This window comes from Pyrus communis, chromosome 5 (assembly GCF_963583255.1).
Source record: "Pyrus communis chromosome 5, drPyrComm1.1, whole genome shotgun sequence".
Taxonomy (NCBI): domain Eukaryota; kingdom Viridiplantae; phylum Streptophyta; class Magnoliopsida; order Rosales; family Rosaceae; genus Pyrus; species Pyrus communis.
The window spans coordinates 24,374,078-24,394,899 of NC_084807.1; the positions used below are offsets into that span (position 1 = coordinate 24,374,078).

General features: G+C 36.5%; 3 protein-coding genes and 1 pseudogene across 4 annotated transcripts; 2 read left to right on the forward strand and 2 right to left on the reverse strand.

Annotated features, from left to right (window-relative positions):
- Nucleotides 1–1,646: 1,646 nt before the first annotated feature.
- On the forward strand, nt 1,647–5,792 carry LOC137734079 (arginyl-tRNA--protein transferase 2-like). Its single transcript, XM_068473350.1, has 6 exons — nt 1,647–1,999; nt 2,493–2,531; nt 2,737–2,887; nt 3,386–4,528; nt 4,819–5,119; nt 5,243–5,792. The coding sequence occupies exons 1-6, from the start codon at nt 1,849–1,851 to the stop codon at nt 5,357–5,359; spliced, it is 1,902 nt and encodes a 633-aa protein (XP_068329451.1). The 5' UTR covers nt 1,647–1,848; the 3' UTR covers nt 5,360–5,792.
- Nucleotides 5,793–6,567: 775 nt separating this feature from the next.
- Nucleotides 6,568–9,188, reverse strand: LOC137733712 (protein yippee-like). 2 transcript variants are annotated; one of them, XM_068472872.1, is made up of 6 exons: nt 9,013–9,188; nt 8,683–8,804; nt 7,671–7,714; nt 7,114–7,222; nt 6,974–7,029; nt 6,568–6,884 (listed from the first exon to the last, which is right to left on the reverse strand). In XM_068472872.1, exons 2-6 carry the CDS (start codon nt 8,776–8,778, stop codon nt 6,800–6,802), a joined length of 390 nt encoding a protein of 129 aa, XP_068328973.1. In that variant the 5' UTR covers nt 8,779–8,804; nt 9,013–9,188; the 3' UTR covers nt 6,568–6,799. The 2 variants fall into 2 exon arrangements, with proteins under 2 accessions (XP_068328973.1, XP_068328972.1); XM_068472871.1 differs by having other exon boundaries at nt 8,683–8,910; nt 9,013–9,186.
- Nucleotides 9,189–12,054: 2,866 nt separating this feature from the next.
- Nucleotides 12,055–14,158, reverse strand: LOC137734460 (chlorophyll a-b binding protein CP29.3, chloroplastic-like; annotated as a pseudogene).
- Nucleotides 14,159–17,185: 3,027 nt separating this feature from the next.
- LOC137733714 (high mobility group B protein 1-like) lies at nt 17,186–20,586 on the forward strand. Its single transcript, XM_068472875.1, has 8 exons — nt 17,186–17,322; nt 18,469–18,556; nt 18,701–18,829; nt 18,922–18,979; nt 19,095–19,139; nt 19,536–19,616; nt 19,701–19,784; nt 20,317–20,586. The coding sequence occupies exons 2-8, from the start codon at nt 18,486–18,488 to the stop codon at nt 20,359–20,361; spliced, it is 513 nt and encodes a 170-aa protein (XP_068328976.1). The 5' UTR covers nt 17,186–17,322; nt 18,469–18,485; the 3' UTR covers nt 20,362–20,586.
- Nucleotides 20,587–20,822: the final 236 nt, after the last annotated feature.

Below are 20,822 nucleotides of genomic sequence, written 5' to 3' on the forward strand. Positions count from 1 at the left end.
TCAGTGCACAAATTCGACGGCTACGAGTCGGCATTTCGGCTCCGTTTTCTTCCAATCGTGAGAAGTGCTGCGTAGGAGTGTGAGAGCACTGAGAAAGATGAAAGCTTGGAGAGTCCTCGGAGGTATGGAACCGCCATTGTTAAGGAACTGAGCTCCCAAGTGCGTTGAAAACTAGACGAGAAGAGAGATTGAGCTCGGAGGAACCGCCATTGTTGCGGAGCTGAGCTCTAAAGGCGGAGGAAGCGAGCGGGAGTTGCAGTGAGAAAGCTCGGAAGATCAGAGATTTCACAGTGGAGATGGAGAGAGAGCGAGGGGGAAGAGGAGGAGTGGCATTGAATGGTAATTTAGGGGAAATTTGGAGTCCGAAATTGGGAAAATGAACGGAGGTGCGTACTGTGCAGGTTTTGTTGTTTCTCTCACTTAAAGCCTACGTTTTCAGGTCGTGGGTTTTGGTGCGGAGATAATCACGATAATGCCCTTCTTTTTAATTTATTTATTTTTTTGTTTTTGAATTTTGAAGTATTGTATTTGCAGTTTAAGGCCTTGTATTTTTGTGTAATTCTGATGTATGGTTTCGAAGATTTACTTGGTTTTGTGAAGATGTATATTGTTTTGTTTTCCTGTCCTGTGAATCGTACGAGGGTAACTTCGACTTAATAATACAATGTCACGTATTAGTTTTCATTCACATATATTCTGTTATTAAATTGAGATGTCACTATAGCGATCTACCAAGTCAATTTAAGTTTTCGCCCAACACACTATATTGTAGCTTTGAGTATGTGGTCGTATCGATGACCTAATTGTTTTGAATGTAAGAATTCCTCCTTGATTAGGGTTAATGCCCTATTGTAATTATAGAAATCTCAATACTCACATTAATTAAATTGAGAGGTTTTCTTTGTTCACTAATGTGCAATGGGAGTGTTTTTTTTCCCTTTATAAAATGTGCTATACATTATATTAGGTTATCGTTAGATAACATGTGAGTCACGTATTCGAATTTCCAATCTTTAAATTAAATTACATATAAATATGAGTTTTAATTATGTTATTTCTCAATTAGAGTTTTAGAAATAATGTCTTTCTTTTTAAGTTATTTTTCTCAAAACTGAGATTGTATAAGAGGTTAGGGTTGACCAAGGACTAATTAATTAGTAAAGTCTTCAAATTCAAATTGAGATTATATAAGAGGTGTAATTAGCCGTCTTAATTTTGCCTAGTTTCTCTCATATAAAATGTTCAGTGAAGGTCAGTTGAATAAAAAAAAATCGATTATATTTCAGATCATTTACGAAAAATATGACAAATAAGACGACGAAGTTTGAAATCTCAAAATTTTATTTTTGAACAAACGATATTATATACGGAATGGGGTAGACTTAGTTTCACAATGGGCTAGCAATAATGTAATTCAAATTCACATTTGACGAGAATCGGACCGAAAACCTCTCACGCAAAGATGAATACCACTAAATCGTAATATAAGTGGCGAAATCTCAAAATTTTGTATTGACAATTATCACGTTTGAGCGTGTATCAAGAAGCTAATAACGTACATTTTAAACTTCTAATTTGTATGTATAACCATATAATACTCCATTTATTTATTTTTGCTGGTTATTCATTTTTCTCAACCATATATGAATAAAAAAAAGAGTCAGATACACAAATGAATTAAGCAATTAAGTCGAACTGAAAATCGGCCGAGGAGATCAATAGAGAACGAGGGAGGGTCGTCGTACGGCTGGTTATTGCGCGCCACGACGTCGTTTGGAAGCTAAAACGCGGTCCAGAACGTCCGATGCAGAGGCGGAGCTGAGCGGAGAGAGAGGATCGAATCGGAAAATGTCGGGGAAGACGAAGAAGGGCGAGGCGGGCAGTAGCAGCGGCGGCGGCAGTAGTAACCACAGAGGAGAAAGCGTGGTGGTGGATTACGGCAAAAACAAAAGCTCCTGCGGTTATTGCAAATCCGGTGCTCGCACCAGTATCTCTCACGGTCCGTTTCTCTCATCAACTCCCTCTCTCTCTATAATTTGTGTGGTTTTAAGCTCATAATTTGGTTGATTTGTCTTGCTAATTAGATTTAGAACAAGTTTAGTAATTTGATTGTGTGATTGATGCAGCCTTTGGAAAACTTGAGCCTTTGAAAATGGTTTTCTCCATATAGTTGTTTGTTTGTTCCCAAATCGTTGCTAATTATCGAAAAATTTGTAGGTTGCAATTCTTGTGTTTAATTCCATGAATAAAAGTTACTGTGATCAATTTGCAAGTTAGTTATGAGGTTTCTAAGCGATTCGAATTTGGACAGAATTTTTATCACAAGCATTTGTTGTATGCAAATTTTTGGGTTTGAGAGTTGGGATGTTAGGCCAATTCGAAGTTGCTAACTATAGCTCCGTTTGCCGTCACCCGTGTTAAAAGTTCTTTTGCCCTTTTGGGGATGAATTCAATGTCTGATTATATTCTTAACTTGTCTTCGATTTTTTCAGGTTTGTGGGCACATAGCATTACGATCAATGACTACCAAGGTTTGCTTTTTATTTGCTTCCCTTTATATCTTGTGAACAATACTAATGTTATTGTAGCGGTAACCACGATAAGAAAACAGTTCTCGTTTGACCCAGAAAAAAAATGATAAAGAACTCTCTTGACAAATTTGTTATACCATTTTACTGCTTACAATGGTGTCTTGATTTCCATTTTGTGTATGTATTTAAACGAGTCTTTTTTCAGATCTTCTTGACCGCGGTTGGAGACGATCTGGTTGTTTTCTTTACAAACCTGAGATGGAAAGAACATGCTGCCCTGCTTATACTATTCGTCTGAGAGTAGGTGATTTTGTTCCTTCTAAAGAGCAAATACGGGTGTCTGGACGAATGCAAAGGTATAGTTATGTTGCCTTTTATTCCTCCACCTCTCCCTAAAAAACAAAGTTTACAGTATTGTTGTCTGTAGATTGAGAATTACTTTTCTTTTGGTACATTTAGTATAGTTCATCAGTTCATTTACAAAATAGAACCCCACCAAAGATGATGTATCATGACACTTTCAAGTTGGAAATTTATTATGGCACATTTAGTATAGTTCATCAGTTCATTTACAATATAGAACCCCACCAAAGATGATGTATCACGACACTTTCAAGGTTGGAAATTTATTATGGCACAAAATCTGCTCTAAAGAAAATTCTAATGTCGGACAACTGTTATGCAATTTTCCAGGGTTTCTGAGTGGGTCATGGGCTAATTGATGTCGATTACCTTCAGTTATCAGTTGTGTAGTTTTACTATGATTTCTTCTGTATCACTATTAAGTTCTAGCAAAACATATGTTTAATTCAATTTATACTTTATCCTGATCAATGAAAAAAATCTATGCCTAGGTTCTTAGAAGGTACCTTGGAATGTAAGAAACCAGGGGAGTCTTTAGAGAATCCAAATGCTTCTAAGGACACATGCAGCCATACACATCTTGGAGTTTCAAGCTCAGCCACGAAAGAATCATGTTCCAATAACAATGAAGAGAAGGGTGGGGAAGAAAAGATTTTGCATTTCTTATCAGATCAAGTTGATAATTCTGTTCGTGGTTGCTCTGAAAGTGGGGAATTTCCTGACATTCAATTTCCAAAAGCTTCTGTTAAAAAGGTTTTACAAGCCAAAAGAAAGCTATTGGTTGAAGAATCAGAAGATCTCTTATATTCGAGCAATATTGCATTCCAAATAGCGGCTACTATAAGGAAGTCGTTACCAGGTGAGAAGGATGCCCACCAGGGAAGATTGTTGACGAATATTACAGATGAAAAGGGGCCATCTCCGAAACTTATTGCTGAAAAGCTAGAGAGTTCCTTGAATCAGTTGGCAAAAACATCTGGTCTGTTAGTCAGGGCTTGCAATGGACATTTAAATTTTTATTCTGCCACAAAACAAGCTTCCTCATATCAAAGTGCTCAAACTGTTAGCGTTGCTAAAGGATCTGCTACCAGTTCTGAAAGTAAAGGGTGCAGTGTGAAAAATATCTCTCAATATAATCCGGTAAAGAGGCGGAGGCTTGAGATTCATCTGAAAAGGTCCAGTTTTGATTCAGAAGAGTACGCTTTGTATAGACGGTATCAAATAGCGGTGCATAATGATACCCCTGAACATGTTACAGAAAGCTCATACAGGAGGTTCCTGGTTGATACTCCCTTAAATTATGTTCCTCCAAAAGGTGATGGTACCGTTCCACCTTGTGGCTTTGGTTCTTTCCATCAGCAATATGTGATTGATGGCAAGCTTGTTGCAGTCGGTGTTATAGATATCCTCCCTAGATGTTTGTCAAGTAAATACTTATTTTGGGACCCAGATTTTGCCTTCCTATCACCTGGAAAGTATTCAGCACTACAAGAAATAAATTGGGTCAAAGAAAATCAAGCCCATTGCTCCACGCTTCAGTATTATTATCTCGGTTATTACATTCACTCTTGCAGTAAGATGAGATACAAAGCAGCATATTGCCCGTCTGAGCTACTCTGTCCTTTACGTTACCAGTAAGTTCCCCTTTGCTTGCACCAGCTGACCATGGAAAGCTGTTAACAGTTTCAGTTTACTAATTAGGTTGAAAATTGTTCCTTTATACATCTGTCCTTTAGGTTTCCAGTAAGTTTCCCTTCTCTTGATAATTATATCACATGCAAACTGAAGTTTTCATATGAGACCAATTTATCTACTTTTTCTACATAATGAATGGAAATCATTACTTTTCATGTTAATCGAGAAAATTTTCTAGTGCCCTGATATTCAAATTTCGGTGGCTGACAAACTGAGATTTCACCACCAGGTGGGTTCCTTTTGATATCGCCAAACCTTTGCTTGATAAAAAGCAGTATGCTGTTCTATCTGATGTTTCCATCCCACAAGATAGCTTGCAACCTCATGTTTCTGAAGAAGTCATGAAAGTGCAACATGATGACAGTGGGAAAGAAGACACTAATGATTTTCCTATGTACGACGATGAAGGAGCGTTTGACTGTGAATATGAAAGCTCAGACAACGAACAAAATCTGTTATCTGCTGATGTAGAATATGGAGATGTTGGTAACGTTTTAATCGGGTTGAAGGGATCTCGTGTGAGATTCAAGGTATGTATACTCAAGCTTCATAGAATTTTCAGATACCTAATTTAAAACTACTGAAACCTCCCCGCCCAAAATCCAACCCCTTATTGTGCATTCATTTACTTACTACACTAGTTTCTCTTGAAGGATATAATGTTCGCTTTTGGCGCCTCAGAACGGAGTTACTTGGAGCTACAGCTGCATAGATATATGAGAGTTGTAGGCAAAGAGCTGGCTGAGCGAATGGTTTATTCACTCGAGTAATTTGGCCGTTCTCACGACTCTTATATGGATTTCATCACAAGGGAAAGATTTATACATTGCAGTTGGAGCCGACTTTTCTGCCTGAATCAACGACGCCTGGTCATTTTAGCCGGGGCTAAACCCGAGAGCCAATGTCGAATAATTTGGTTCGGACGCTTGTTTGCTGTTCGAATCGCCTGTGTTCAATATCCGACAGACTCCTTCCCCGGATTCATCTTGCAGTTTGCATGTTTTTTTTTTATGTCAAGTCATATCTATATGAAGTAAATTTATCAGAGTTGCCCAAATGCACAATTAAGCTTGGATTTACCCATTTTATATTTTACGTAATATCAGACTAATTTTATCGCCACCATTACCTTGGCTATTAAATTAGAACAGTTGCTACTCGAGGATGTCTGTGAACTCGTACTCAAATCTCTTCGTGTTCAAATCATTGAGTTTTGTGTTTATGATTAGAATCGTTCATATTATAATTTACTCTATAAAGTTATTTCTGTAAAAAATGAATTAAAACTAAGGTCATTCAGTCAATCTATTTTACCAATTACGTAGATGGTAAGTACTTTTTTTTATCAAATTTGTTCTTCTGTTTTTATACAGTTAGATGATTAAACAATTTTAGTTTTAATTTATTTTTTTAAAATGCGATTTTTCTAGAATAATTTATAATATGAACCGATCTAATCATAAACACAAAATTCTATGAAACAACAATGAATAATTTTGAGCAAGAACTCTTCCTTGTTCTTTAAGGAGGCAAGTACTCACCGAATCATTGGTGGCTGTTTTTTTGGAATTATTGGTAGCTGTTTCCCAGAAATTTCCATTTTCCTACCATAAACAAAACTTAAATAAATAAAAGAAAAAGAAAAAGGTCGGTGCTTAATTACTTGCGGGCCCCTTTGTATGATTGAAAGCGTATTTCAACGTCAGCAAAACTGTTTTTTTTCCGGCCAAATTGAACGGATTAATTTCGGCGCATGAAGATGCTCGAGTCAGTTCATTTTTGCTACTGTTTCTTGACGTGCACGGTATTGGTACAATTAACTAAAAAAAAAAAAATCTGAGAGAATAAGATGAGAAAATTCCCAAATTAGGAAATCAAACAGAATCAACCATAATCGTGATTCATATAGCCCGTACTCATCACACGAGAAAATCTGTCTCTTAACTTGATGAGAGAAACAGATCAAATGAGAATACCCTTGACTAAGAAAGCCTCTGTCAAATTTAATTGAACTAGAGATTGCATTTGAAGAGAGGTTACATACAACATGATCAAATTTGAAAACAATCAAATGTTTTTACAATTTTGTTATTGCAGGCAAGTGCAGATAGTTGCCTAAATTGAGGAATCAAGAGCTTAGTAATTCACATGAGTGGAAGAAGAACAATGAGATTTGAAGAATGTACAATTGGGTACGAACGGGGAACCGATCAACCTTCGTCTGCATCGCTGCTACCGACTTGTGCTTCATGACTGGCCCAATAAGTTCTTCCTTCCGGACCCGACACCTTAACCCTGCTCAAGAATGAAACTCACAACGTTATTTTCACAAAACTTAGATTAGATTAGAATGTTAAATTTTCTTTCTACGCATGTCTACTGACCGCTCAAGTACGGATTTTCCTTCCTTGTACTTCTGGCTCTTTTCGTGGGCAGTTTCCTGAAAGAAACCATCAAAACGAATAACAGCAGAGAAAGAAATGTATAAATCATGATAGTTCTAATCATGGCCAAGTGATCCTACATATTTCCACCCCACTATCGATCCACACCCAACGCAGAAAATGTCAGCAACTGTGTGCAGTCCAGTCATCATCGCTCTATCTTCACACTCTCCGGAAAACACGTTCACTCTGTAATATGATTGGAGACATGAATCATATATCAAAAACCAACTAATTGCAAGCATATACTGCTCAATGACAAATTTCGTTGAATGAGCTTGCAAACGAGCCCTTATTATCCTATTTCAGACTGCATTATCCCCCCAACTTCCATACTTTCAGCTATGTTAAGACGTAATTTAACAGACTACAAATGAAAAATAAGACTCAGAGACTGAGTGCTGGAAGCTATTGGCAGCAATCCTCTCGTTGTATATAAATACAAGAAAAGAAAGCAGATTTTCATTGAAACGGATATAGAACAGTATCATGTGATCAATAAATCGCACATGCAATCAATAAATGTTTCTTGATCACGAGTAAAAACAAACAGAATACTCTTTCGCTATTTCAACATCTCGCCTGTAACTTCCATATCAGACATGGTAAAGGTGTCCAAATATTAAGAAAAACTTACACCTTACTGAAGAGATAAGCCTTCCCATGCCTGCAGTAAAAAGACTGAACGAAACACAGGCAAAACATGTGGTCAGAAAATGCGATTGTATTCAAATTTGAAATTACCAATCAAGAGTTACTTGACGCCAAATGAATTGGGAAAATAAGTGGCAATTACAACAAAGAAGAACAGAACAAGTCTTAGTTATACCAAACTATTACCAACATGTATTCTAATAATCATCATCGTTTTATATACGTTGTCGTCAAAACTTTAAAGACGGCACAGACTATAACCATCTGTCAGTTCATTCTAATTACAACGCTATGTTCTCTTACATTACATTACTTGAGACAATACAGATCCACTCATTCACGGCCAAATGCTTCGAAAACTAGTTGTGTACATGGACGTAAAGACGCATTTGAAAGCAATGAACAATGAAAACTATGAAAGCATACACCACCATGTCCTCTCTCAGTTGAAAAGAGGAACAAGGCTTCAATTGGGTTCTAGCTGTCCTATTCACTAAAAACTAGAGCCAAGTTCTTCCGGCACTTCCGGCCGCAAGAGAAAAAATAAAATGAAGCATCATGTTGAACCAAACGCCTTCAATAACATCCCTTATCATCAATCCATCTACTTCAACCGACACCCTAAGAAACTACGAGATCCTTAATCAGATCTTCTGCTAATAATATCATCAAGCACCAAAATTTACCCTCCTTACAAGTTACTTTACATAGATGATAAATATTGCTTTACATTTCAAGTCCAACAAAAACAAAACTTCCCAAAGTAAATAAACAAAAATCACAAAAGCAGACCAAGTAATACAGTTGACCAATCACACCGTCAAAGAACATGCACATCATCTCACAAGATTAAAAAAAAATTTAAAAACTAAAATTTAAAAAAAAAAAAAAAAAAACCAATTAATCAAAACCCGGATGAAAAATTCAGCAGAAAATCACAAAAATAGAGAATAAATTGCTACGGATTAAAGATTGTAAAAGATCAAATTAACCACCTTGGAAACTACGTCCTCACAAAGAGCAAGATGGGTGCGGCAGTGCTTGCAGCTGTAGATCTTCCCCTCTAGACTCACCACAAACAGCCTCCCCATGCCTCCACCGCACGCCCAGAAAAATCCTCTAACCGCCAAAATCCCAAAACAAGATGAAGATTCAGGGAAATGGGTCGTCGTTAATATCGAAGAAAACCCAGAACAAGATTGATTTTTCAAGAAATGAATCAACTGAGAGAGAAAAAAATGGAAAAAAGGAAACCCAATTGAGGAAGAAAACGGCAGATGCAAGAAAAGAAAGAGAGAAAGAATTTCTGGATGATTATATTTTACCTTTGCCTGGTGAAGTCTCTGTTCTTGCAAGAAATGCGGACGGAGAACCGAAGCTATCACATTTCACCTTCCCACATTTAAATCACTTTTTATGTTAAAGTGGAACCTGACAAGACGTGAAATCTACGGTTTTTGCCCCTTACAACACAAAATATTCAATTATTTTTGTTTAATCTTAAAAATATTTTCATATTTTCATAGTTATTGTTTGTTTTTGCAAACCTCTGTTCTATACTTATTCAAATTTAAATCTACGCAGCTAGTATGTATGGTTTTCTTTCCAAAGAAAGACGGAAAATTCGAGTTTAAGTGCAAAAGAGAATACACCATTTTCATATGGTTTTTGTTGGGAACGTTTTAGGACAGAATTTAAAGTCAATCTGATCCTAACCTTTAAAAAATAAAATTCTATAAAGTTAGACTATTCACTAAATTTTGCTAAGTTGCGCTAAATTTTAATGGCAAAGTTTTGACTTTTTACGATTTTTTATATGAACGGTTATTGTTTATGAAATTTGAATTTCTATGTACTTACACATTATGAAGGCCAGGTGCATCCAGCTTTCTTAGATAGAAACGTTTTGCAAGCTCTCAAAGGCCATCTAGAACTCGACATTTTCAAATTGGTACGCTATACCTATTACCTACCAAAGATTTGACTCAAGATATATTTATCAAAATAGATCTTGGGTAGTTTTATTTAGCTAGTCGGAATAAAGAATAAGTTGATGGGTTAAGATGCGAATATGTTGAGTGAGGGTTGCAAAATTCCAAAGGTTATGGAATCAATCTTGGACGACCATTTTATCATTTTTCCTTTTGGATGGTATTCTCCACACACTCTTTTTTATCTTTCACACATTATCAGTTCATTTATGTTTTTTATTTTTTTTCAATTCATTTGATTCAATGATAAAAAATTAAGAAAAAAATATGTGAAAGTTAAAAAATACGTGTGAATAGCACTGTTTTTCTTTTTCTTCAATTTATCTGCTATTATTGGAGATCTAGAGGGGGTGGGTGGGATGTGAGGATGTGAGACACGCTTAAGTTTCAATACAATAAAGTCGACCCCATTAATTGGACATTTTATTATACGCTGTGCTGATAAGATGTTTCAGGCAGCTAGTGCCCACTGAAATTGCTTTGTTTATATCATATATGTGAATACACTGTGCCAATGATTGAAGTTCAGGTGATACAAGGGAGGCTAAAATAAGTCCTTGAAGTTGAACCCATATCCTTTCCGAATTTTTATGTTTGGAGCCCAAGAATTTAGATATTCAAGTCGTTGAAAAGTAAGATAGAGACATCGAAAATTTTAATTTGTGTGAGGTAGGTCAATAACATAAGCTAATAAAGGCAGTAAAATGGGCTTCGAAAAAGAAATCTGGAGAGGATCCCAATTCCCTACAACTCCACAACTTCATTGAACATAAAATAAAGAGGTATTCATCAATTTCCCCCTTAAACTTGTGACCATTCGCCAATTTCCCCCCTCAACTTTAATTTTGGCCAATTTCCCCCCTCAACTCTCATAATTAGTCAATGTCCCCCCTCAACTTTAATTTAGCCAATTTCCCCCCTCAACTCTTATAATTAGTCAATTTGCACCCTACTGTTAATTTTTTAATTTGATCATAATTAAACAAGTGTGTGTAAGAAACTAAATAAGATGTATGTTAATCATGTTCCTATATCTCTATCCTATTACAAATAGATTAAAATTTAGAATTTTACAATTTAGCATAGATAGTATTATTAGTCATAATAAATCAGTATGGAGTAATTTTATTTGATTTTTGGCTATACGTAATTGATAAGGAAAAGGATTGATGTGTAAATTTTTGTATGTGAATACAATTTTCTTTATAAAAGTGAAAGCTAAGTTCAAGTAAATTGCGGAGAATCGAGCTTTAGTGAAAAAATAGCTAGTCTATTCATAATTTTCGACTCCTTATTAAGAATAACCCATTTTATTGAAATAGGCATGATCCATGAGTTTAGGATTATTATTTCTTTTTGTTATTATTTCTTCTTCTACATGCTTTAAACCCGATTCATAACTTTTTCTTATAATCAACCCATATCACATACTAATTGTAATATGTTTTTGTACATTTTACCCCATATTATGCAGGTGAGTTTATGTTAATTTTAGTACTTTGTTGGAAGTTATTAGAAAAATTGAAAATTAAGAAAAGAATAGATGGAAAATTAAAAAAAAAAATAAATAACAGTAGGGTGCAAATTGACTAATTTTAAGAGTTGAGGGGGGAAATTGGCTAAATTAAAGTTGAGGGGGAAAATTGACTAATTATGAGAGTTGAAAGGGGAAATTGGCCAAAATTAAAGTTGAGGGGGGAAATTGGCCAATTATCACAAGTTTAGGGGGGAAATTGATGAATACCTCTAAAATAAATCCACTAGTTCTTGGACCTAACAAAAGTCCACAACTCTTGAACACATTGTCCAAACTATGCTCATCGATTTGTTTGGCCCTTATTTTAGAGTAAAAATGCGACACTAATATCTTACTGAAAAGTTACTTGATAATAAGTAGATAGTTTCACACATGTTAAAAAGTTTTACGTAGATAGCTTCACATATGTTACAAAGTTTTACCACACATGTCACTCTTTTTTTTATTTGAAAGGTATTCTAAACTAATCCAAATTGTTGGAAGGAAAATTCAAATCCGAACATTGATACAAAGATCCAAGTTGGTTACAACCTACATGTAAGACGTTTTCTTCGTCTTCCATTTTTTTCTATTGATAAATTATTCATAAGATTGTTTGTAAAAAATAACGATCCAGTTATCTGTTTTTGTTCCATAATTATACATTTGTAAACACATTTAACACATCAAAGCATTATGATTTACAAGTGTACAAAATCATAGCACAATACACATAAATATAGCGAACATATATAATATAAGTGTACTCTCAGTCTTAGTCTTGAGGTCTTGCATGACTAGAGAGGAAGATAATGAATGAAATTAAGCTTGACTTTCTGTTGAAGTGGGATTTATTTAATTATCTTATTTGTTAAACGTAAGCAGAAAACTGATAGGACCCTTTCCTGTGACAGCAGCTTGGATTCCAAAAAGGAGGAAGACGACCATGGCAAGACGGGCATGCTTGATCTCAGCCAGTTGAAGCCTTTCAAACTCATCCGGGTCGGCGCCAAACCCAACGGGTCAAAGAACTTGCCACCCGGGTACAGCCTCTTCTCCGGGTCAAGCTCGGCATTTCTCTGGAACTCAATGTAGCCAATCACCAATACCTCTATCCATATCAATGTGGTGATGGAGAAGGGAGTGGAAGACCTAGGTAGGACGATCCCTCGATCAACTCAACCTATTGAGTCCATCAAAAGAAATTAGTGACCAAGTTAACAGTAATGTCGAGTCACACGTGATGAGTGTTATCGATATAAGAAGATAAATCTCGAGTTGTAGGGCAAACTTTTCTCATAATATGAGCCTTAATAGGAATTTGGATCCTCTCCGGTCCTTAGTATCTGAAGCCTAAGAACCAGGAAATTCGGGTCCTTGGTTTGTGAGAATCGGAGTTCTTGGTTTGTGTAAAATTAGTCAGCGAAATGAGTTAATAGAGATCGTCGGATTTAATTTAAGTGTTTCATAATTTCTATTTTTCGTTATCGTGGAATTCGTCATCAAGATGGATCGCCCTTACGCGGTCAATGAACTCATACTAATGCTAGGACTTTTCGCAAGCAAATTCGGAAATGAAAGAAGTCTATCGAAAGCCCTTGGTACTTGTTTGATCAATCACACTAATAGCTTCAATAGTTCACTGAATTTTTTTTTTTACCAGTTACTAATCCAGTATATGTATAGTAGGCCTCCTTCACCACTCCACTAGTGGCTTAGCTTGGTCTCGCTCCCTTCGCCCAACTATCATATTGGCTTGGCTTCATCCTAGAAGCTACTGTTGTCTAGTCTTTTAACTCCAGACAGTGAGATATAGAGGATTTGTGTCTGCTTAATAAGTTTAAGTAAATTAATGTGAGATGTACATAACAAAATTGGGATTTGGTATGGCGTAGCTATAATTTTCATCATCTCTATCATCATATTCATCGTCAGTAAGGAGTACCTTACCTTAGGAGTTAGGACCATCATGTTTTTTTGCATGGATTATAAGAAGGCACGATGGCCAAAAAGCTCGTGCCAGATACACACACTCAGCTCCTTATAAAATACTTACAAAATACGAGATACGGCCTATATGTCATAAATACAAATGAAAATATATATATTTTTTCATGTCACCAAAAAAATAAGAAGAAAAACTTCAATGACCACATGCACATCTTCTGTCACTAACCCACTTCTAATTATATCGATATTTTTTCGTTTAACTACTTGTTGCTTGGTGTTTACTACAAATAGAACCATACATTTATATCGAATTTTATTTTCTTAAAACAACATTTTGAATTACTGAAATCTAGACTCTATAGTTGATGGAAAAGTCATATAAATTACAATAGACTATTTTATCTGTTACACACATACAATGTAACTTAATTGACCTTTCCAGCGTCTTTGCCATGCAACACCAGTGAGTCCCTCAATAGCAAGAGCACCAAGCGCTCCCAGCATGGCCCACCTCCCGTGAATTAGCTCGCACTCCCTGAACCTAAGCAGCCCAAAAACCTCCGTGTGCGGCTGAAGCGGCGTCGGATTCACCTCCGCGGTTTCAGTCCTTGTCCCGATGCTGTCACCCGCCACATTTTTGGCAAGGTTCTGGTCGAGTCCGTCGTAATCAAACTGCAAGTACTCGGCGGGCTTCCCCAACCCAAAGGGGTCGAACCCGCGGTCCCAGGGAAGCGACCCATCAAGCCACTCTAGCAGCTTCTTGTGCCTTATTGTTGCTTTTGCTTTGGTGGCGCATGTTGGAGTAATATTAGAAAATATGAAAAATAACAATATAATTCCAAGAATAATAATTAAAAAGAAATTTACAACATCAATTATGTATGAGATTAATATAAATAACTAGAGAGAAGGTTAGAAAAACTAACAAACTTAAAGATTGAGGCTTGCATAAATGCAATATCCTAAAGACAAAATTTCACCCCTACTCATGCTTGTAGTTCGGTAAATGTCCATCTCCCAGGATTCAACTATAATCCGAAATCAAAGCACTTCATATTAAGGGTAGTACTGTAAACTAACAATGAGTGGTATTGTTAGAGTTTGTTATAAGAGTTGGTTATACCTTACATAGTCATTAAGATAGGTGGTTACTCTTATATGTAAATGTTGGTATACATATATATACCTAAGTGTAATCTTATTCAATATATGAAATACACAATCTTATTTTACTTTCTCTCTCTACATCTTTCTCTCACTAAATCTCTCTCTAGATTCTAATACTTCAATCTTCGGACTCTGGCAAACTTCATATATTTTGTACTCTTAAGACATGACTCGGATTTCTACTAAGACATTGGAGAAAACTCTTCTCTATTTTTAATTCTCTTAGACAGGTGGGATGCTTGAGTTTATATAGAACTCAAGCCACCATTTTTGAAACAATATAATTGTTGTCTAAAGTTCCAACGAACAGATAGAACTCATGAATTTGAATTCAACTATGACACATGACTCTTATTTTTCATTCATACAAAAATTAAATATTATAATATATAATTTCCAATCGTGCAGGTGGTGGTGACTTCTTATTGCCGAAACTGAGACCATCTCTAACCGAGGGCTGGCCAGAGGGCTCGTTTTAGCCCTTTGGCCCTCTAAGATATTAATATTTTAATGAATAGTACAGGGCCATGCCTCTGTCTCCAACTGAGGGCCAAATGGCTCGTTTTAGCCCTGTCACAAAAAACCGTCTCTAACCGATGGCCAAATGGTCATAGGGCCAAACATAATTTATTATTTAAACTTAAAAACTACAACAACTTAAATTTAAAAACTACAATGGTAACTGGCCCAAAAAACCAAAAAAATTAGAATTTTTAAGAATTAAAAAAAAAAAAAAAATGAATACAACGGCTAGCTGACTAGCCTTTGGCCATTTCAGATTCCGTGGGACCCACGAGCCCTCTGGCGCTATTTTCGGCCCTCTGAACCCTTCGGTTGGAGATGACCTCAAGCCTCCGAAGCCACCAAGATGGGCTTGGAAGAGTCCAAAACTGGGCTCTTGGTTTCAGAGTTGGGATCCAAAGAAGTGGGAGGTAACGGCGGCTGTGATGGCGGCCATTGTCTAAATATGGAGGAGAATGGGGTGGTGGGGGTGGGACTGTAAGTGGAGACTTATATAAATGTAAAAATAGTGGGTTTGTGAAGGATGTGTGTGAAATGTGAATGTTTAATTTTAGGCCTTACCTTTTGGCAAAGCCTTATCTCTTGGGTATGTATGCGTGTACTATGTAATGTATGTAGGTGTGGGATATTCCTTCTTCACATAGCTAGTTAGAGTACGATCTCTTCATAGCAGCTCAATAAGTGGGGAAGATTTTTAGTGTAACTGTCATACTATCACGTAAAATTATCAATCTACTCACATTATAACACGCAAATCTTTTACTAATATTAAGTTTAAGTTAAAAACATATCAATTATGTCATTCACGTATATTACAATTTACATAAATTAATAACGTCACGGAACACTGTCGCCATGGCAATATATTTTCTCAATATATGGGAGCATTGTGCTTCTTAAATCCATTGTAATTGTCACTTTCTCAAATAGTTAAACTGAAGCCAAAGCCCAGTAAACAAAGGCCTTGAAAGTTGGAAACACCCATGTATGATCCCCACCCCAATATTCCAAAGTTCATTGAGGTATCGTTTGGTATGCAGACGGGACGGGACGGAACGGGATGGGATGGGACGGAATGGGACAGGACGGAACGGAACGGAGCAGGAGCAAAGATGCCCTCGGATGGAAACAAGGAGGAAGAAGAAGGAGACTGAGAGGTTATAATTTTGTGTTCCACGGATGTGGAACGAGTCGTTCCAGGGAAGTGAGGTGGAACGAAAATTCACCCAAAACTAGTCCCGTGGAACAGCTCGTTCCACCCGTTTTAGGCGCACCAAACATGGGACGGAACGCCTTGTCCCACTCTGTTCCGTCCTGTCCCACGTACCAAACGATACCTGAGGTCCCAACCCGAGTTTAGGCCATGAAAGTCCAATGGCAGACGCTAAAAACTTTCCATGCATTCTTCTAATTTGAAGGGAAATAAAATATGTAAGGTACTGTAGTTGAAATGATTAAAAATATTTATCGATGTATTGAGATTTAAGCTTGATTCTCGTATTTTTTTATTATTGTTGTATAAAAATAAAAGATAAAAGAGAAATTCTAAAAGCCTATAACTCATGAATCATGATGGTAAAATCGGATATTTCATCTTATCTTATACATATAATATAGAAGGAAAATTGTTTGTGAAACTTTGCATAAAACCAAAACTACTAAACATAACATACTGACTCCCATCGTATGATTATTGGTGTGTAGTGTACGACAATCGACTTACAAAGTGAACTTTTCAACTCACTCATAAATGTGTATTAGAGTTTGTACTTACACGAGACGAATTGGTACCCTATCAAAGCCAATTTCATTGAATAGGTTGAATAACAAAAAATGCTAAAACGATTCTTAAAAATGAAATTTTTCATAAACTTTATGTCACTTTATGTTTTTAGCATAATATTACAGTCTCAACACCTTGACTATATTTCCCCTATGTTTGGTAGATAAAACTTTGACTGCTTTTGCTGCCATCCGATCAAAACCCATCGAGTATCTTCTGTGTATGTATACAAGGAAGGGGATCCTCTTTACATCTTCTACCAAATCCTACAAATCAACAAATCCAAACTCTTGAAATTTAATCTAATGGCTAAAACAGGGGGTCATCTTTAAAAATTATAATAACTTTAATCGTTTGATCAAATTTTAAGGATTTAAATTTGTTGATTGATAGAATTTGATGAAAGAAATCTGTAGATGATCCCTTTCCTATATACATGTAGCATGCCCAGAGGCCAGCAAAAAAAAATGGTCAACCGCATCAATGGTTCCAAAAAAGTTTACGCGTGTCAGCTGCTAGACTTTCCACGGACATATCTTCTTGGCATATCTCTCCCTCTCTCGAGAAATTATGGACCTGATGACTTCTCACATACATATCTCTACTTTTTGGGTTTTTGGTTTCTTAACTTAGCTTGCTTTACTCTCTCTCTCTCTCTCTCTCTCTCCTTTCCCCTGTTGCGTTCCCTTTTCTGCAAAACCAAGAGGTATGCGATTCTTCCATCTGTTTTTACTTTTCTCTCAGATCAATTTATAAATTTTATCACTTTTGTTCGTATTTTCAGTATCCTGATCATTTGTTTGCATAATTCACTTGCCTGTTGACAATTTTAACCATCTGGATTGGTGATGGTTCTATTTTTTCTTCTAGTTGTTTTATTTCTTTGATCTGGTATTGATAGTTCTGCTTGGCTGCTGAGAAAAAAAAAGTAGAAAGTTTTACTCTTATGTCAGTAGTATAACTTGCTTAAATTTCCTGGAAAGTTGAAACTGAATGGTTTGACTTATTTTTTATTTCTCTGCTCACAGATTTAGCAATGGTTTTATTAGGGTTTGGATTTAATGTAAATATAGCATGGTATCGTAACTTTTGATAACTCGAAGAGCATCCTCAAAAGAAGAAGGAAGAGATTAATAACTTGATGAAAAGTCATAATTAAGGAAAAGATTAATAGTTTGATTAGAGGGAAAGTGTTTTCAGCACTTCAAAAATGTCATTTGCACTCCCTCCCTCTGTATTTTTCTGTACATTAGCTTGGAGTGCTTAATGACTTTTTACGAGGACAAATAGCAGCTCCCTGGTTATTGGGAATATTTTTGCTCACCACCCTCAAGTGATGGTGATGCTCATCAACCTATTTATCACCGTTGAATGAGTTTGAATTTTGAGATCTGTGTAGTAGATAGACACAAATCTCAAAAATTTAAACTTATTCAACGGTGATAAATAGGTTTAGAGTGGTGAGCAAAAATGCACCCCCCTGATTATTATTGATAATTAGTATATTTTCTAAGGGTAATATGCCCGTTATGCAGACTGAATTTTCACCCGAGTGTTAAATTAGGGCTTGAACTTCTTTTTGGCCAATTTGGGCTGCGTGCTTCTTACAAGGGAAATGATTTTCACATATCCAATGGCCAAAAGAAGGGTGTGTATGGTGAGAAAATGGATTGTGAAAATCATTTCCCTTTTTAAAATGGGCCAATGTAGGGCCTACGACAACTTTTCTGGATGTCATCTACTATTACGTCCAAAATCTCATGTGCACAGGTTTCATCCGTTGTTACTACAAAATCTGTTTTCTTTCTGTTGGACTTCCCAGAGATGTTTTAATCTAATTGTATGTTTCCAGAAAGCAGTCTGTTGAGAATGAAGGCTTCCAAAGGCAAAGGACCTGTGAGGAAGGACAAGAAAGAAGTATTAAAGCCTGTCGAGGAGATGTAAATTTCTTTAATTGATATTAACTCTATGAACGACTTTCTTGGGTGAAACTTTTGGTTAAAAGTTAGTGAGGCAGTGTCAAATGTGAGTCTTAAATAGCTTTCCTTGAAACGTAAAATCATGTTTACTTTTCATCAATTCAGAAAGGTCGGAAAACGGAAGGCCGCAATTGAGGCTGACAAGAGTCGCCGAAAACTTGCTAAGAATGCAAAATTGGGCAAGAAGGACCCCAATAAACCAAAGAGACCAGCGAGTGCTTTCTTTGTTTTTCTGTAAGTACTCTCTTTATATGAGATGGCAAGGGAAACATCGTAGACTTTTTAATGAATCTTATAATAAGTTATTTTTTAATCATTTAATGTAGAGAAGAGTTCAGGACGGTTTACAAGAAAGAGCATCCGAATGTGAAAGCTGTGTCAGCTGTAAGCATCTTACCATAGTTTATGTTTTATTTGGTAGAAATGTTGGTTTTTAAGTTTGGTAGGTATCTCATCTTCAGTTGGATATTGATGAGATTACTGGATGCTTTGAATGAAGGTGGGGAAAGCTGGCGGAGAAAAGTGGAAATCTATGTCACCTGCGGTAAGTCTGTACTCTATAGTATCTTCTGAAAGTAACAGTATTGGGATGTATGGAGGATGATATAAAGTGCTCTCAGTGGACGTAGCTATACACAAAGCAATTTGATGACTTTGGAAATTTGTCATGTGACATAGCCATTGCCATTCGGGTAAATGGCTTCGTAGTTGTTGCCTGCCTGATGACTTTAAAGGACAGAAGAGTCGAATGTGAATTTTCATCTTCGATTGTGTACCAAGTTGGGAATATAGCACAATATTAAAATAGTCGGTGCAGAAAGGATATATAAGTTCTTAGTTTCTGTAAGCTCAATTCTCTTTTGTAGATTCAGTCCAGGTCACAATTGATTGGTCCCTTGCTTTTATTGTCTAATTTTTTTTACTGGGCCGGGATTGGTAGGAGAAAGCTCCATATGAAGCTAAAGCAGCAAAAAGGAAAACGGAGTATGAAAAACTTATGAAAGCTTACAACAACAAAGAGGTATAAATGGACTTGCACTTTAATAGAAACCAACCCTTCATCCTTTCTCTATGTTTAGTTTCTGACTGTCACGTCTTCTATCAGGATGACACGGAGGATGACGAGGAAGAAGTTGCTGAAAGGTCAAAACCCATTGCAAAGATTGTGGAAGAAGAAGAGAGTGCTGAGGTAACCTTCAAAACTATATATGAATCCTTGCGCAGGTGCGCTGTACTATTGCTTGCTTTGTCGATTCTGATATTTCTCATATCTTGCATGCATTCTGATCTTTCATCTCATGTTATCAAGATCTTATAATAGCGGAAAGTTCAAACATATGAGCTGCGCTTGCTTATAAAAATGACTCGTAAAATCAACTGCAAGTTGTGTTGTGAAAACATAGTTCATGTTGTTGTGAGTCAGTTAGATTGTTAGATACAGTTTTTATCTGAACAAAATGAATTGCTCCTACTTCTAATCGGGAGAAACATTGATTGCTCATACGGTCCTACTATATACTCTACACTACTGTATTGCCAAAATTGGATTTCTAATGTTCATCCTATATTTCGCATTACCGTCCAATCCCTGGCAAGTCGAGAAATTATAAATCAATTTTTCCCTAGTGCCATTTCTTCTTGTTCATACTTGACTAATTAGGATTACTTTTACGGGGGTTTCTCTGCTCATCCTAACTTAAACTGGAATTTTCAAATTGCAGGAAGATGATGAAGAAGATGACGATGACGACGAAGATGAAGACTGATCTGGCATTCCATGTTGATCCATAATATCACCTCCCACGGGACGGGACTTGTGCTATGACACCTTTAACTTATGTTAAATATGCTTGTTTATTTGAGAGGGATGCATCAAGCATGCCGAGCCCTCGCATCTTCCAGGTAGCCTTGCTAGGTTACATCATCGTTGTATATATCGTGCTTACACCGTGTTCATTGGCCGTGCGTGATATGATATCTATGTTCTTCTATTTACTAAATTAGAGATGAATGGGTAGGTCTTTAATTTGGAAGGTGGAAAAAGTTATGAATCGTTCTACAAGTTTATCTTCTGATTCCTTATCTATCAGCAATTCTCTTCTCCAGCTCACTTTCCTGAAATGACTTGGTTTCAGTTTCCAAGTCATGTATGGAGTGTAGGGGATGACAATGCTGCCCAACAAACCCGACTCTTGCCGGGCTATACACTGGGCGGGTTTGCCGGGGA

Bases quoted from the DNA above. Each gene is read 5' to 3' on its own strand.
- LOC137734079 (XM_068473350.1), top strand. From the start codon at position 1,849: ATGTCGGGGAAGACGAAGAAGGGCGAGGCGGGCAGTAGCAGCGGCGGC. The intron at 2,000-2,492 runs GTCCGTTTCTCT...CGATTTTTTCAG, and splicing joins TCGCACCAGTATCTCTCACG to GTTTGTGGGCACATAGCATT. The intron at 2,532-2,736 runs GTTTGCTTTTTA...GTCTTTTTTCAG, and splicing joins TACGATCAATGACTACCAAG to ATCTTCTTGACCGCGGTTGG.
- LOC137733712 (XM_068472872.1), bottom strand. From the start codon at position 8,778: ATGGGGAGGCTGTTTGTGGTGAGTCTAGAGGGGAAGATCTACAGCTGC. The intron at 7,223-7,670 runs GTAAGTTTTTCT...ATCATATTACAG, and splicing joins GCTTATCTCTTCAGTAAGGT to AGTGAACGTGTTTTCCGGAG. The intron at 7,030-7,113 runs GTAGGATCACTT...GGTTTCTTTCAG, and splicing joins CGATAGTGGGGTGGAAATAT to GAAACTGCCCACGAAAAGAG.
- LOC137733714 (XM_068472875.1), top strand. From the start codon at position 18,486: ATGAAGGCTTCCAAAGGCAAAGGACCTGTGAGGAAGGACAAGAAAGAA. The intron at 18,830-18,921 runs GTAAGTACTCTC...CATTTAATGTAG, and splicing joins AGTGCTTTCTTTGTTTTTCT to AGAAGAGTTCAGGACGGTTT. The intron at 19,785-20,316 runs GTAACCTTCAAA...TTCAAATTGCAG, and splicing joins AAGAAGAAGAGAGTGCTGAG to GAAGATGATGAAGAAGATGA.